At 39.2% G+C, this 15684-nt stretch overlaps 1 protein-coding gene across 1 annotated transcript in view; it reads right to left on the bottom strand.

Annotated features, from left to right (window-relative positions):
- Positions 1–15684, bottom strand: part of LOC122816231 (piezo-type mechanosensitive ion channel component 2-like) — a 1381906-nt gene that overhangs the window by 56825 nt on the left and 1309397 nt on the right. The window contains exon 49 of the mRNA XM_044088974.1: positions 12266–12382. Coding sequence (XP_043944909.1) covers positions 12266–12382 — 117 coding nt within the window. The remainder of the gene's footprint in view (positions 1–12265; positions 12383–15684) is intronic.

The following is a 15684-nucleotide window of genomic DNA, read 5'->3' as shown; positions in this document are numbered from 1 at the left end:
GTGTGTGTGTGTGTGTGTGTGTGTGTGTGAGTGTGTGAGTGTGTGTGTGTGTGTGTGTGTGTGTGTGTGTGTGTGTGTGTGTGTGTGTGTGTGTGTGTGTGTGTGTGTGTGTGTGTGTCTGTGTGTGTTTGCCATGATTTTAATAGGTCTTCCCTTTGACTCTGAAATGAAGGAAGCCTTTGCTATGCCTGAACAGAGTCCAACACTTTAGGTATTCCATTTCCAGCTTCTCCTGGCTCACAAGGCTCAGAAACTGCAACCTACAGTCCAGTTGAGTCTTTTCATCCTCTCCACTTGCCGAAGAGCAAGAAATATGGCCATAAAGAACCTGAGAGCCATCATCAGGGAGGTTACTTCTTGACATCTAGCACCTCTTAGTACTGGAACCTCTTTCAGAACGAAGGTCCCCAATGTCAAACATTCATGTGACGCTGGCATCAGTATCAAACCTGTTCTGGTTTTGTATCTTTAACATGGAGAAACTCCATGTGAACATACAGCCACAAAGGATTTAAATTCTTTGATGGATTCCCCTCCCTACTGTTCAAAGCCATTGCCAGAACAGACAGGCAGCACCTGAACCCATCCACTCCCCTCCTCAGTACCTCAAAATATCTGAAAGAGGTGACTTGGGCTATTTTGGGTGGTAGGAGTGACTAGCACACATGTCACCTGACATCAAAGGTGATTAAAACTGGGACTCTTTGACTTTCTCCATTGAACTCCCCTGGTCACTGGCACCATCTGCCATTTTTTCATTGACATCTCTGACTTCCTCAGTGAGGCCACTTTTCAGTAGTTAGACTTTATTGATGCAGTTGTCACTGCTCTACCTAAAGCCTTTAGGGCAGAAACATCAATAGCTGTGGTTTTCAGTATTAGTTACATTGCCAGCTTTGCAGGCACATTTTATTTTTCAGTGGCAAATTTCCAGGGTCTGTACCTGAGGTTGGACACATCTGCAATACTGGTGTCCATTGCCATTATATTTTCTCTGGGGATGGCCATCATCCCTCCTGTGACAGTTACATTTTAAGATACTGCTCTTGGCCAGATGCAGTGATGGATGCCTGGTCAGTTCCAGTACATGGATGCCCACAAAAACTTGCTTGCTCATATACCTACATAAATCATGGCACCACTGCCTTGAGAATAAATCTGGAGCCACAAACTCTTTCTGAGGGATCCTATACAGAGTAACTGCAACTTTCTCTGATTCAGTGGACTGAGAAGCACTATGCCTCATCCTCTGAATCACAGTCATTTCTGAAAAGCCAATGAAAAGCCTAATCTAAGACTAAAACATATACAGCTTCTACAAGATCTTCCCACCTCAGACTGGGATGAAGTGGGGTAGTGTTGGTGTTTCCTGGGTAACCCCCAATGATCTCAGATTTAAAGAGTTCCTCAAAGCAGTGCAGGAAAAAAGGTAGACCACTGTCATCGTCCTGTTTTCCAAGAGGAATCTGCAGGAGGCCATTCAGTTTCATCTCCTGTCTTTCTGTGTGAGTCTACCCTTGGTGAGTGTACTAAAAGCTGCCACTAATGTAGCCTGTAATAACTCCAATATGGTAGCCCTGGTTCCATGCAAAGTAGACAAAAATATTTCTCCTCCTAGAGAGCCCAAACCAATCTCCTGTTGTGAGTTCAGCTGTCCTTAGGCAGGCTCCTTCTCAGAGTCCAGATATCTAGCCTCCAGACAAGGAGAATCTAAGACCACAGACAAGTTAGGAAAGGATGTGTATGTATGCATTTTCAGTCTTATTGCTGAGGACACTAAACTACCTTAACCATATAATTTATTTTCAAAGGGACCATGTGGACCAGATCCTTACAACACAGCAAGACTTCCTTGATGAGGCAAATAAAAAGAGATACATGACCTCACAGTCACACTCTCCAAACCTATGAACCATATGGTCTGTGTGACTTGGAGCATGGCTGCGGGTTCATCCAAAGCTGCAGCAGATAACATTGCCATGTTCCAGCATGTCTGGGTCTGGCTAATTGACTTTGCAGATGGTACCCATCTTGTTCTTTATGGGTTCGACTTTCATAGATCCTCTACTGTTTGTTAAGGAAGCCAAACAGTATCTCAGAAATGTGTAAGAACAGGGTAACACCCTCACAGATGTAGAAGTCAATTTTCATCTTGCTCAGAGTGTGCTCTCCAGAAATAAAAGGAGACAGTATTGGATGTGGTTCCAGCATGGACCACGGCAACCTCAACAGGGTAATAAGTTTCTTGCAATAATGGAAGCTGCACTGGTAAGAATAAAGGTAATGACCACTAGATGGGGGTAACAAACTATTTGCAAATTGTTGCACCCACCCACAAAGTATTTCCAAGCTGCTCCCCTCTGGTGACAGTTGTGGGGAAGACTGTCCCTCTATGTATCCCAGTGTTTCCAGATCATAAGGGACAAGTGGATGAAGGACATAACATCTAGAGATTGCAGGATTCTGTTCATAAAAATCCTCCTGCTTGGACTTCCAGAATAGCTGCAGTGATAAACAGCTTAATTTCAGCTCTACCAGTATAAAAACAGAATCAGGGAAAAGGGAACCAGTGAATTTGTCAGTTTGGGTGAAATTCAGTCACTGCCTAGTAAGTAAACTACACGAATGCCAGCAAAGAAGAAGAAGTTTGGCAAATATGAAAGAAAATCAACCAGAAAATGAGAAGAGAAAATACTGGCTGGGAAGAATCCTGCAACTGTTCAGCTAAAATAAATTTAAGCTTCAGCTTTGGTTCAAGAGATACCTTCCAGTAATTTATAGGAAAAATAAATCAAACAGACATGGGAGTAATTAAAATAAATGAAACTTTAAAGGAATATATCAAGTCAAATAGCGAAAGGCTGGAAAATTACAAGCTTTAACTAACTATTCAGATGAACAAATAAAACTACAAAGATCAGAGGTTGAAATGAAGAAAAGGCTGGCTGAGTAGAAGGCTTTTCAAGAAGAGTTGTTTCAAAATATAGTAAAGTTAGAAGTCAGACCATGTATTGAAAACCTGAAATTTTCTGCCATACCAGAGAAACTGAAAGGTGCAGACTATTAATTTTATGAAAGCATAAATAAGCAATTGGACAGTTGTTCCTCAGCAGGCCTTTTTAATTGAAAGGGCACATTGACTGTATGCTTCAAACTTGACTGTGGGAAAACAGCCAAGACCTACATATATTAGCAAAGATGCAATCGTACTAGTAGAAACAGTTGATCCAGACAAAACTGTAGAAGAAGGGAAAAATATTAAAAAGGAGAGGCAGTAGAGTGTTGGTGGAAAATGATTATTCATTGTACACCATGAAGAGAAAAGGAAATTTATCTCAGCAATCAAGGATCAAAGAATGTCAATAGTCAGGTGTGAGATTCAAGCTGCTGGATCCAGCTGTCTTCAGAGTATTTTTCCTTATAAGATTAAAGACATTTTTGATGTAGAACATGCTAAGTAAGGAATAAAACAGTTTATTCAACAAAAGTGAGCCAGCAGGTAGAAGGGGACTCTGCTTTACATTGTTAAGACAATAAAGGTTATGGAGAGACTTTGCTAGTGAAACTTGCTTGAGATACAAACAAAAAAAAAAAAAGCACAGAAGATGACTAGAAGAATTAGGAGTACATTGGTATTGAACCAGAATCTGGTGCTGGGAGATGGAGATGATCAGGAAGAAGATCAGCAACACTGAAAATAGTGAGTAAATGGGAGACTATAAAGCATCAATCACATTTGTGAAATATGGCTTTGAAAATAAAAATTGCTGAGAAAAGACTGGACGCTTGTTGACTTTGTTAAACATGTAGGTGGACTGTGACACATTATATCATTAATGTTTGGAAGGACACTAAAGGGAAAAAAAGAAGTACCTTAAGTAAAACAATATTTGTTCTAATTAATATTCATATAAAATATTTCATTATGTAAACTGCATGTTGTATTGTAAAACAGTTTTGTAAAGTTTGCAGTTAGGGTATTTTAAATGTGTGGGAATCTTCAGTGACTGTTGCACATGTTAAAGATAACCATAAATAAGTACTTTTTAAGTTGTAAGAAATGCTGGCTTTACAGTATAATAACAGAAAACAGAGATGAACATAAGTAAGTTTAAACGAATATAATGTTGTGTTCCTGGTATGCTGGGGTGGGTTGGGGGTAGAGTATAAATGTGTACTAATTATATGTAGAATTAATATATTTCCTCTTGTTTTTATAGGGGAGGCTGCATAGATTAATGTCCTTGGCTTAAGCTATAAACAAGTGTTTTGTAAGCAAAATAGGCTTGAAAAAATAAGACAAAATGACGAAAGCTATGAAAAATGCTAAGTATCGTGCATCTGCAAATATATTAGCTTTTTTTATTAGCAAATGCTCTAAGTGAGACACAACATGACTGCAACTGAAGACAGATGGCCATGGGAATTATGAACATTCTGTCCTGAGTGAAATTTACAAGGATTCCTTCATGCATCTGCAAACATGCAATGTTTTTTTTCTCATTGATGACTACTATTACATGCAGACAAGCAGTCTGCAGGTGCAAATAATTAATCTTGAGAGTTCTGAGCAATCTTTGCTGCTGAGGGAAATGCAGATGTTACAACAGCAAGCAGTTTAGTGAAAAACGTTTGAAATTATGGGGAGTGACTAAGAGATATTAGCCTGCCCAGCAGCATTAACACTTTAATGTATTAAATAGTAGAGGGCACAATTTAGTTTTATTTTAAGTTAGCCGGTGCCATTTTTCTTAGGGCTTAAAGTTAATGTTTTCTGAAAGCATAAAAGCTGTTTTTCAGATCTGGGAGGGGAATAGAATAGAAATAAGAAAAGATCAGACAGCAGTGGGTGTGAGTGGGAACACAGTGTGTAATATGTGCTTTAGCATGTGTAATCTTAACTTTAAATAAGGTTATGCCCACAGGTGCAGCTTCTGATTTGGCACAATTGTTCCTATTTGGAGGGTTAAACTTAATTTAATGAAAATGTACATAGTTCAGTTTGCTTGCTCTAAGTTAATCGGGCTGGGGGTGTTCTAAAAATGTTGTTGTTGTGTCTTTCGGCTTTTCCCGGTTAGGGGTCGCCACAGCGGAACTCCGATCTGCTAATGATTGGCAGTAGATTTTTACGTGCCGAGATGCCGGCCCTGATGCACAACCTTCAACGAAGGTACGCCCATTCACTCATGTCTCCGCACAGAAAACACTCTAATTGAGAATCGAACAGGACGTCTTACTGAGAGGCGACAACGATACCGCAACACCATTTAGTTTTTTTATTTGAGGGTTTTCATTAAAGCAAAAAGCCTTGAAAATGTGACATAGGTTCAAATGGAGAGGAGAAAAAACTGTATAAAAGATCAGCCTGCCAAACATTAGTGTGTACATAAAAGGAAATAATGTATGCAGAGATAACATCCAAAGGGAAGGAAATTTGAGGTGTTCAACTGGGAACAATCCAGAACTGATATCCAAGTGTCCTCCTTTCATGGGACCAGAAACATTTTGGAGTAAAATCCCTTCTTTACCTGGGCAGGAGGCATGGCTTGAATGGTGTTTAAAACATCTGGGAAATGAGATGGCTGTGCCAGATGATATTGAAGAATGCCTGACAAGAGAGGAAGAGACTTCCAAACCATGAAATGTCCCTAACAGGTAATGGACAGAACCCAAGAGTCTGAAGTGGTCCATAGCCAATTTGGAAGAGACATGGCCAGACCGAGAGACAGGGGAACCTGGCCAAGGGCAGGAGGAAGCAAACTGTCAAATAGAACCTGACTTGTCCTGGTTTTTGGGTAGCAGTAGTCTGAGTGGACTTAGCAAGAGGCACACACCTAGAACCCTTCTTGCTCTTAGGTGGATGGTGAGATTACCTATGAACAAAAGCAGACCTAGAGGGATAATTCCTCTGACATTTGGGAATAAAAGAAACAAAAATATACTTCAGCTCCTGTAAGGCTTTACCCTTGAAGTTCAGCTGTAACAGATCCAAAAAAAGTTTTATTATCCAAAGAAGCATCCACACGTTTGGCCTTAATGACATCAGGTAAAGCCTGAAGACAAAGCCAAGAATAATGCCTCATAAGTGAGCCAAAGGCAGTAGCCTTGGGAGAGGCATCAGCTGCATCACAGCTGCATTTGACTGAGTGGCAGGCATATTGAGAAGTGGAGTCCAGCAGAGAAAGGGCCAAAGCCTTCCCTTCAGAGTGAGGAGGGTCAGAAACCACCTTAGAAACCTGCAAAACGAGAGCCAAAACATATTTGCTCATATGAGTCTGGTAGATGATGGCCCTAAAGGATAAAGTAGCAGCAATGGAAACTTTTTTGACCAGCCTTTGCATAGCCCTACTATCCTTATCAGAAGACTACAGCTTGATATGGGGCGATAACTTGGATGGCTTGTCAGAGGAGACTGATACTATAGAAGGGTCAGGAGAAGGGCATTTATAAAGAAATTTGCACTCCTCAGGCACTAGATCTGGCTTCTTAGGTGCAGTAGCCTGAGAGTCAGGGTCTACAGATGCTGCTGAGAAAGTGTCTAGAAAGGAAGTCAGAATAGGAGGAACAGCAGATGGCTTAGGTGACTCCATTTGTAGGAGCTGATATATTTTCTGAATCTCAAAGACTTAAGAACAATTCTACTTAAAATAACCCATCATATGGGAAATGATATTCCTGAATGAGAGTTCCTCCAGGGGGGAATCTGCACTTATGGAGTCCTCCTCCATTGAACTGAAGTCCAAAGGGGAAGGGATTTGGGAAGAGTAAGCCAAAGATCCTTCCCCTAATTCTAGGTCCCCATCAATTTCCTAGGCCTCTTGAGTAGAGTGGAAGACCAGGGATGAGCAGGCACAGAGAGCTTTTGAGGAGGCTTCAAGGCCATCAAAGCATTAAATAAACCCTGACAGAAATTCTGCAATTCACATTGGGGATCATTAACAACAGGGGAAATGTACTTTGTTTTTTGTTCCTTTTTCTTCAGGACTTCCACACAAAACAACCTCAGATGGTCAGACTCAAGGAGAGACTGAATTATGGTTGTAGGAATTCCCTCCCTAACTAAGGAATGAAGAATCTCTTCAGTTCTTTGGATATAATTAGTGGAGGTTACTCCTCAACATCAGGTACAGCTGTTTGAAAACCCTCAGAGGATGTGTGAGAAGCTGGATCTATGCCAGCATCCAACAGGGTTGTGGCAGAGGAATCTGAAGCAACCACTGGGCTTTCACCAGCCTCAACAGAGATGTCCAGGGAAGGCTGAAGAGCAGCCAGATCAGACCTATCCTCTTTGGTCTTCTTCTTGGCAGACAGCTGGCCTTTGTGATGGGAGAATTCTGCCACACCACCTTAATCCAACAACTTAAGACGTTGATTCTCCAGGTATATGGACAAGGAGGAGAGACGACTACATAGGGTCTTAGGTACAACCACATGGCATATAGAGAACTGTGTATGACTGTGGGAAGCACCCAAACAGAAGAGAAACTGGTCATGATGGTCTTTATGAGGAATCTGCCTCCCACACTGACATTTTCCCTTTCTGGATGACATGAACACAATAACCACAAAAAATAGAAGAAAGATAAAAAAAAACAAGGCACTTATCTGAAACACGGGTTGGTAACCAGCACAGCAGAAAGGCATTCAGACTGACATTTAACAACGACATTCTGACTGGCAGCAAAGAAGTTCTGCTTGTGTATCCATATTTCTCCTTTATGCTTTATGCCTTATAGGAGGAGTACATACGTGATGTACAATGCCTAAAAAAAGAACTAAAGGCTTTGGTATACGGGCAGGATGTTGGGCTATCCTTGACAGGAGATCCTTTAGGTAAAGAATACTGCAACAGTGATATGGAAGGACATTCTACTTTAGCTTCCTGCATAATTTTTTGAGATACTTGGGATGCCATTCAATTCATTGAACTGAGGATGTCAGTGGTTATCACAGCTTAATGTCTGCTACTGAACTAAAGGAAACCATTTTTTAATAATCTGAACTACAGAAACATCCACCATTGTCTTTGAGACCCAAACCCAAACACCCGTTGTAGACTCCTTACTGATGTGTACATGGATACCATTGAGAGTAGGTGATCATTTTCTCTCCGCAAATGGGTGGTGCTTCTTCATTATGCAGAAGCAAATTCCAATCCATGAAAAGTGTTGCAGGACACTTATTTGAGGTTTAGTGATTTAAATATCTGTATGGGATTTAAAATATTGATTATATCTTGGCAACTTCTGTCTCCTGTTTTATAGCACTACAGCTGTAGAATCCCATTTCATCATGTCTGGTACTATCTTTCTGCACTTTTGTTCTCAAACAGAATGTCAAATAGGAGTGGGGACTGACTCATTGGAATAGAATTAGCCCCTGGCAGTGCCTCTTTTCATAAGGTATATGCATATGTGCACTTATGGAGAGGGTCTGAAACAATTATACTGAATTGTTAGAGCTTTACCTTAGATAATTTTATGAGACTGTGTTTTAATCCAGTAAGTGTTCATTTATAACTTTACCAATTTTCAGTATTTTGCTTTGCATGAGCAACATAGTTATTTCTTTAAATCCTGGTCCTTTCGGATACAAGTAAAATGAGTTGCAGTCTTTGAATACAAATGCATTTAGAAACTGTGAATCCACCCTTTAGTAAGATGCTGCGAATGACAGGGCAGCATTCATGATATGAAATCTTAAGATAATTGTGCTGTAAAGTTTTCCTAAAATGCTTAATAACTGCTAAAGATTTGAGCCTCTATTTTTGCAGTTTTCACTACTTTTCATGTGCTGTCATACTGACCATCTAGGTTCACAATTCCAAAGTTGACTCATTTGTTCTTCCCACATACAAAAACTTTCTTCTGTCCATATTCCTTTGGAGATGTTTCCCATTTCCTAGGTGATATCTTTTTGGTAGCAGCATGTTTTTTCAGGTAATACAATGTATTTATTTATTTATTTATTGCATTTGTTAACCGGGAAAGTCCACTGGGCCTGAATAGAGCCCATTTTCAGTGGAGGCCCGGGGAGAAAAGCTCTGCAAAGATATATACAATTAGAGTAAAATCACTTAGATAGAAAAACAGGATTGTACAGTACAGTTACATTGCATGAGACTGGTAAATAGAAGCAATGGTGTATGAAAAAAAATACAGTCATTGACATAAAATAATATGGTACAATTATATTGCATGACTTTGTGCACTAGAAGCAACAGTGCTAGAGTAAAGAAAAAAAATAAAATTGATTGACGTGCAAGTAAAGTGAGACATAATTTCTGAGAAGATGTTTATGAATGCTATTTACATTGAGGCATTGGGTGAGTTCAAGTACACAAGAAAGTAATAAACTGTATGTATGTAGCTGTGAAGAGATTAAGCACAGAGTGAAAGATAGATGGGGAATATAAGAGGGGTAGGATACACCCGATGAAAGTGGCAGGGAGAAGGATGGAAAGGATGAGATAGAGCTATAGATAAAGATATGATAATTTGCAGCTGACTGTCATACATAGCTACTGGGGATATTTTGTGTGAGCCAAATGTTCTCACATGTAATGCATCTGGGACACAGTATGCAGTGGCTATGAAGCCGATCTTTACCCATGCTATGCATCCATTGTTCGACATGCACATCTGCAGTGCTTGGTCTCATGCTGTCCTGGGTTTCCCTATGTCTGGAGTGTTAGAGTGAAGGTATCCCTTCACAATCTTCTGGGAAAGGTGTGGTGGCATCCCCTAGTCATCCTACCACTCATGCTACCTGTTACCACCTACCTGACTGCTACTTGAACTCAGGCCACTTATACTACAGTTAGGATACCACTCCCTGTGCCATGCAGCCAGACACAGTTTCTTACTTTATCTTAGCTGATCTGACATATTTTTAACTTTAACATTTAATTATTGTATATATATATATATATATATATATATATATATAAAACACATCTTTTCAACATTGCCATTTGACATTTCATATATAAATGTTCATTCCACATCTGCCTATACTATTAATCAACATATTAACACATACAACATAATTTGCATTTTTTTCAATAGAACAAAATTTATTTGTATTTCTGCTTATTCTCACCTTATGATTAACCATAGCAGCATCCTCCATAATCTTAGCTGTATCATTCCTACACAAGAATCCCCCCTCACACATGATGCGCTATATTAATCCCCATATGCAGAATTCAAACTTCTCCACCTCCCTGCCCCCTGAGTTTTGACAGGTTACTCCTACTGAGACACAGTTCATCTTGTCTCATCTTACCTTAGGCATTCCTTACACTTAGTACTACTGTTCTTACTCTACAACTATATATCCACCTGTTGCAGCACGCATTTTGTCCCTTTGCTTGATCGATCTGCCCATCAGAGCCATTGCACATGCCCTTGCCATAATTTTTGCATCCAGGTCTTCACTCCTTCTGTATAGAATTCTAGACCCCCGCCTCATGCCTTCGCTGTCATCCACTTTACTCCTCTGTCGAGCAGGTGAAGTTCTAATATTTCATCTCCGGTCCATCCTATCCCCTTATACACCCAAAAAAGGCACAGGTCATACACATTTCATATCTCCTTCCCAGTAATTTACTCTAGGTTTCCCTTGCCCCTTTCCATAATGGTATAACTTCCCTACATGTCCATCACATATGCATTTGGTCAGCATTTTCCTCCCCACACATCCAACACTCTGTGGAGGGATACCATCTTTCTCAGTGTATTTCACAGGGGTTCTCTACCATCTGTGCACAATTCTTATATATTGATCCCCAGCAGGGCCAATCTCTTTAACATCTTCATTACTAATATTCCTTTCCTAAAACTTTCTTCTGCCCATATTGCACTGATCCCTCAGTGTATCAAAAGCAGACTTACATACACACTCATTCAACTGTCTGTAGATTATTCCAAATATTACCTTTTTATCTAGCTGCAATTTATTTCTTAAAACTCAGCCTACTTTTGCATTCACTGTTTCTTCTTTAGCGTTAGGTTTATCCTTGCTCTTGTACTGGCCCTTCTGAATGGTGTGCTTACTACTTCTAAGAATCCCCCAGTATAAAAGCCAATCCCCATTTCTTCACCACCCCCAGTCTCATAAACACAGTCTCATAAAATTGTCTAAAATGACAATATAACAACTCAGTATAAGCATTTCAGATCCCCTATCATAATTATATTTCTCTCAGAAAGATGAAAAGGATAGCCAATCATTTAACCATTCATCGCTGAGGTCCCTTACCTTTCTTCCCAAGTTACTAACCTGCCCTCCAACAGCTTTGGACAGATCACTAATACTTCTGTCCTCATTATATGTGAACACCATAGCAGCATATTATTCACCTTCTCGGTACCATCCTCTGTCTTACTCACTGGGTTTCCAGGTCCAGCTTTCAAGACCTTTTCCTGGGCAAACCATGCCAAACTTCTTCTTTATATGTCTCTCAGCCTTTGCACAATTTTTATAGCAGTCACATATTACCTGAAATCTGCATGATCCATCCTACAGCATTTCTGAAAACCTTAATTCCATCCTTTACAATATTTATTTTGCTTTTCCAAATAAACATGTCACAAACTAGTTAGATATTTCTTATAATATTATTTAAAGGGCTGATTTGTATATACCACCCAAAGTACATGCAGAAGAATCACCATGTTAACTATTTCTATTCCACCTCCAAGTATAGTAAATCTACCTGACCATGTGCTCAACATTTTCCATGTGCTTGCCTTTAGATCCACCTAGTTCTTGTCTCTAATCTCAGGTACTGTTTTGTACACTTTATGTCCCAAGTTCTCCCACCTTCCCCATCTTTTAAAGGGGCACAGAATGTCTTTCTGTTTAGTTCCAGTTCTAAAGTATTCTGGCATATTCATTCATTCATGCTATCTTCTTATTTTAATACACCTCATTTTGGAGTTGTGCTGCACTATTAAATTCTGAAAGAAAGTTCAGATTAACTTCTGCAGTCCCATTTACAGTAGTACATACAATGTCACAACTTTTGCTTATAATATACAATCACAGCAACATTTCAATTCAACATTTACCGAGTCTCTAACCAAACATTCAACATTTGAAAATGTTTGTTTCTTACCCTCTTTCAATGAAGTGCTTTGCACCTTAAAGGAGGAGTCTACAGATACTACATCAAACTAGGTCTGTATTGTACTGGGTTGGTGAAGTCATTTTGTATCAAACTGCATGCAGAATGCAAATAAAGTTAAAACAGTGCACATACACAGGTTCTTTCCTTGTTCCCTTAATCGTTTCTATGATTTGATCCTTAACTTCTTTGTCTTCGTAGCACATTGTATACTTGCCAGTCACTTCAGCATTAGCAACCAGAGAAGCATTCCTGCAAAGAGTTAAGATAAAAAAACACAGTGCACAAATATTAGTTCTGTTGAAAGCTACTAGTTGTTTTAAACATTATATCTTATTAGAGCTCTTCTGCAAATTCCACTTCATTAGACTTTAATTCATATGCATGCATATATATTTAAAATGCGAAAACATTCTTTAGTTTTGAATAACATCCTTGCTATAGTTGCATTTAATTAGTAAGGAGCTGAATGTTAATTCTTGATGATAACATTACAATGCCAAACACCATGAACATTTCCATACATGTAAAACCATATAATACTGAAGCAGTTCATCGCAGGAACCCAGAGCTGGCATGATTTACCTGTCACTGTATTAAACGTAAGAACTTATGTCATCTGCCTGTCACTGGCAAATCAGGCATGCAATCAGAACTTGATGGAAATATGACTGGAGGAAGACATATAGTTTAGTCATCCAGAAGGGCAAGGAAGTTTCAAAAACATATATTGTGAAAGTTTGTAAAAACAGCAGCATATCTCTTGAAGTTAACAATCCCCTTGGTTACATGGATGCAGTCAGATGCACTCTGCAGGGTTTTAGTACAATGTTCACATAAAGGGCAAACAGTGTTTTACTTATCACTCTTATTTTCGCTGTCCGAACTGCAACCATTAAGCACTATTTCTTCACCATCAGCTCTCTAAGTCTTCCCCACTCACTTAAGCAGGTCGTACTGTTACTCATCAACAACTTACAATTACTGCTGTGATGGGATTTATCAGGCTTCAGTCAAGACCAGTGATCACTAACTGATGACTTGTTAAACTTTCCAAGAACCCAGTCTTCCTTTTGCAGTACATGGGCTAGTGCATCCAACCATGCCAAGGATGCTGCCTCACATGGTACTCCTCCAGGACCTTGCCCACTCACTATGGCCCAAGTCTGCATCAAACACTGTATCCACCAACCTCCCCCACACCTGGACAGGAATGCATGCAGTTGCACGATATGATACTTGTCAGTCATTCCTATTAAAAAAGGATCTGCTTTTGAACTTCGGCCATGGCAAACAAAGGAAATGTAGTCTCATCCATGTTTCTAGATCTCTCATAGGCTTTTGACACAATTTTCCACCCAAAATTATTAACAAAATTTTCTTCCCATCAGGCCTTCCAGTCTGCCTTATTTTGGTTTTATAGTTATTTATCTAACTTACACCACGCTGCCAAATGGGAGCATAATTTCTGTTAATTCCTTCCAGATGGGAGCATGATTTCTGTTAATTCCTTCCAGTCTCAGTGGGAGTAATACAAGACTGTGTTTTAGGCCCTGTTATTCAATAGTTTTACCAGGAAACTCCACAGTTACCAACCAGACAAAACTAGTTCATTACAGAGATGACTCCACTCTAGTCTGCTCAGCGTTAACAATAGATAACTTACTCGAACAAACACAAGAAATCTTTTCATCCATTCAAAAGTTGGCTACAAAACTATAACCACCTCCTAAACCCAAATAAAACCAAGTTAATATTATTTATCCCCAGTCATCTCACTGCTCTAAAAACTCTTTTACCAGTACCTCAAGAAATAATATAGTGCCTGAATTAGTCTCCTCTATACTAAGTTATTAGGAGTAATAATTGATGACAGGCGTAAATATGATCAGAATATTGCCCAAACCATTAAAAAACATCAGAAGCTTGGCTTCCTATACAGATTAGCACCATATCTCAGTAACAAAGCCAAACAATCCATAACACCTGCATACTTCCTCCCAACACTCGTATATGCCTCCCCATTACTCACTAATCTCAGTGCAACCCAAAGAAACAAAACTGTTTGTTACAAAAAAACAGTTAGGTTCACGGTTAACCTTTCCTCTTATTCTCACCACTCTGCATACCACTCAAAGAGCTAAAATGGTTGGAGCTTCCTCATTACCTTCACTTCTCTCATCTGTCCATTATCCATACTTCAGTACACAAGCCAGACAACTGCCAGCTTTCCACCATCTCCTACAAAAAATGCAAACCAAACAGATATTTATGCTCAAGAGAAAAAGCCCCCATTTCTATCGCTAAATCTTTAAACTCATCTGGTGACTCCTATATTTTAGCTATGTTGTAACTTTGGAACTCTATTCCTCTGCAAATTAAAATGTCAGACAAATCAACCTTATTTTAAGCTCAGCTTTGGGATCACTTAAACACCTCATGGCTCTGTTCTTGCCACACTCTGGACACAGCTTTATCTTAACAGTCCCAACAGCCCTCTTGTCCATAACTCCTCTTACTTCATCTCATCTAAGATAACAATCCATCACATAATGCTTTAATCATGTTGAATCAAACTCCATTTACTCTCTGAATGACTAGCTTACCACCTGTGCTATCCTAACTTACGTATGCAAGTATTTACCACTGACGTAAACTGTCACTTTATAGATTGCCTACATCCGATTATCTAAAATTCTTGTAGATAATTGAATAGAATTAGCATGTATGCAGCTTTGCATTTTTTCACTTTGTATCTTGTTTTGTATTTTTGTATATTTGTATATTTGTAACCTATTTCATACAAGTGGTATATTGTCATTAGGAGCTTTTCTCCCCGGGCTACACTGAAAAGAGGAATGCTTTGTCATCCGATGCTAAATAAATAAATAAGACACCATAACTCTGTATCAGGAGGAGGCTAGCTAAGTATTTGCACTTCTGGATTTAATGACATATGACTACCAGTTTTGTATTATAAACTAGATTTTTTTTTTTTAAGTCTTGTAACAACTGTATCTTCTAACAGCTGTGCATCTGCTTAAGGAACACATTCAGCTAAAACAACCATAAATTACATGAAAAAGAGTCTTAGAATCTAGTGTGTTTAGAACAAAGTATAAACAAGCCCCCAATAAGTGAAATCTTGTTCAGAACAAGCTTTAAACAAGCTTCCATTAAGTGAAATCTTGTTCAGAACAAGCTTTAAAAAAGCTTCCATTAAGTGAAATCTTGTTCAGAACAAGCTTTAAACAAGCGCCCATTAAGTGAAATCTTGCTCTTAAACTCGCTTCTTAATCCTGAATGACCACCCAGTATGCACCTTTTAAGATTATTGCACTCAGAATGGTGTGACATATTATATTTTCACAGAAGTCTCCCTACATCCTACATCAGATCAAACCATAATATACTAAGATGTGTTTTAGCCCTAGCAACAGAACACTTCTTTTCTCCAGGAGGGAATGATGACTAAGTAATAACTAGACTAAATGTTTTGTGTGTGTGTGTGTGTGTGTGTGTGTGTGTGTGTGTGTGTGTGTGTGTGTGTGTGT

Source organism: Protopterus annectens, chromosome 12.part0 (genome assembly GCF_019279795.1).
Source record: "Protopterus annectens isolate FY-2018-M chromosome 12.part0, PAN1.0, whole genome shotgun sequence".
NCBI classification, from domain to species: domain Eukaryota; kingdom Metazoa; phylum Chordata; order Ceratodontiformes; family Protopteridae; genus Protopterus; species Protopterus annectens.
The sequence above is the reverse complement of the archived record's forward strand: the minus strand, read 5'-3'. Positions and strand labels throughout refer to the sequence as shown.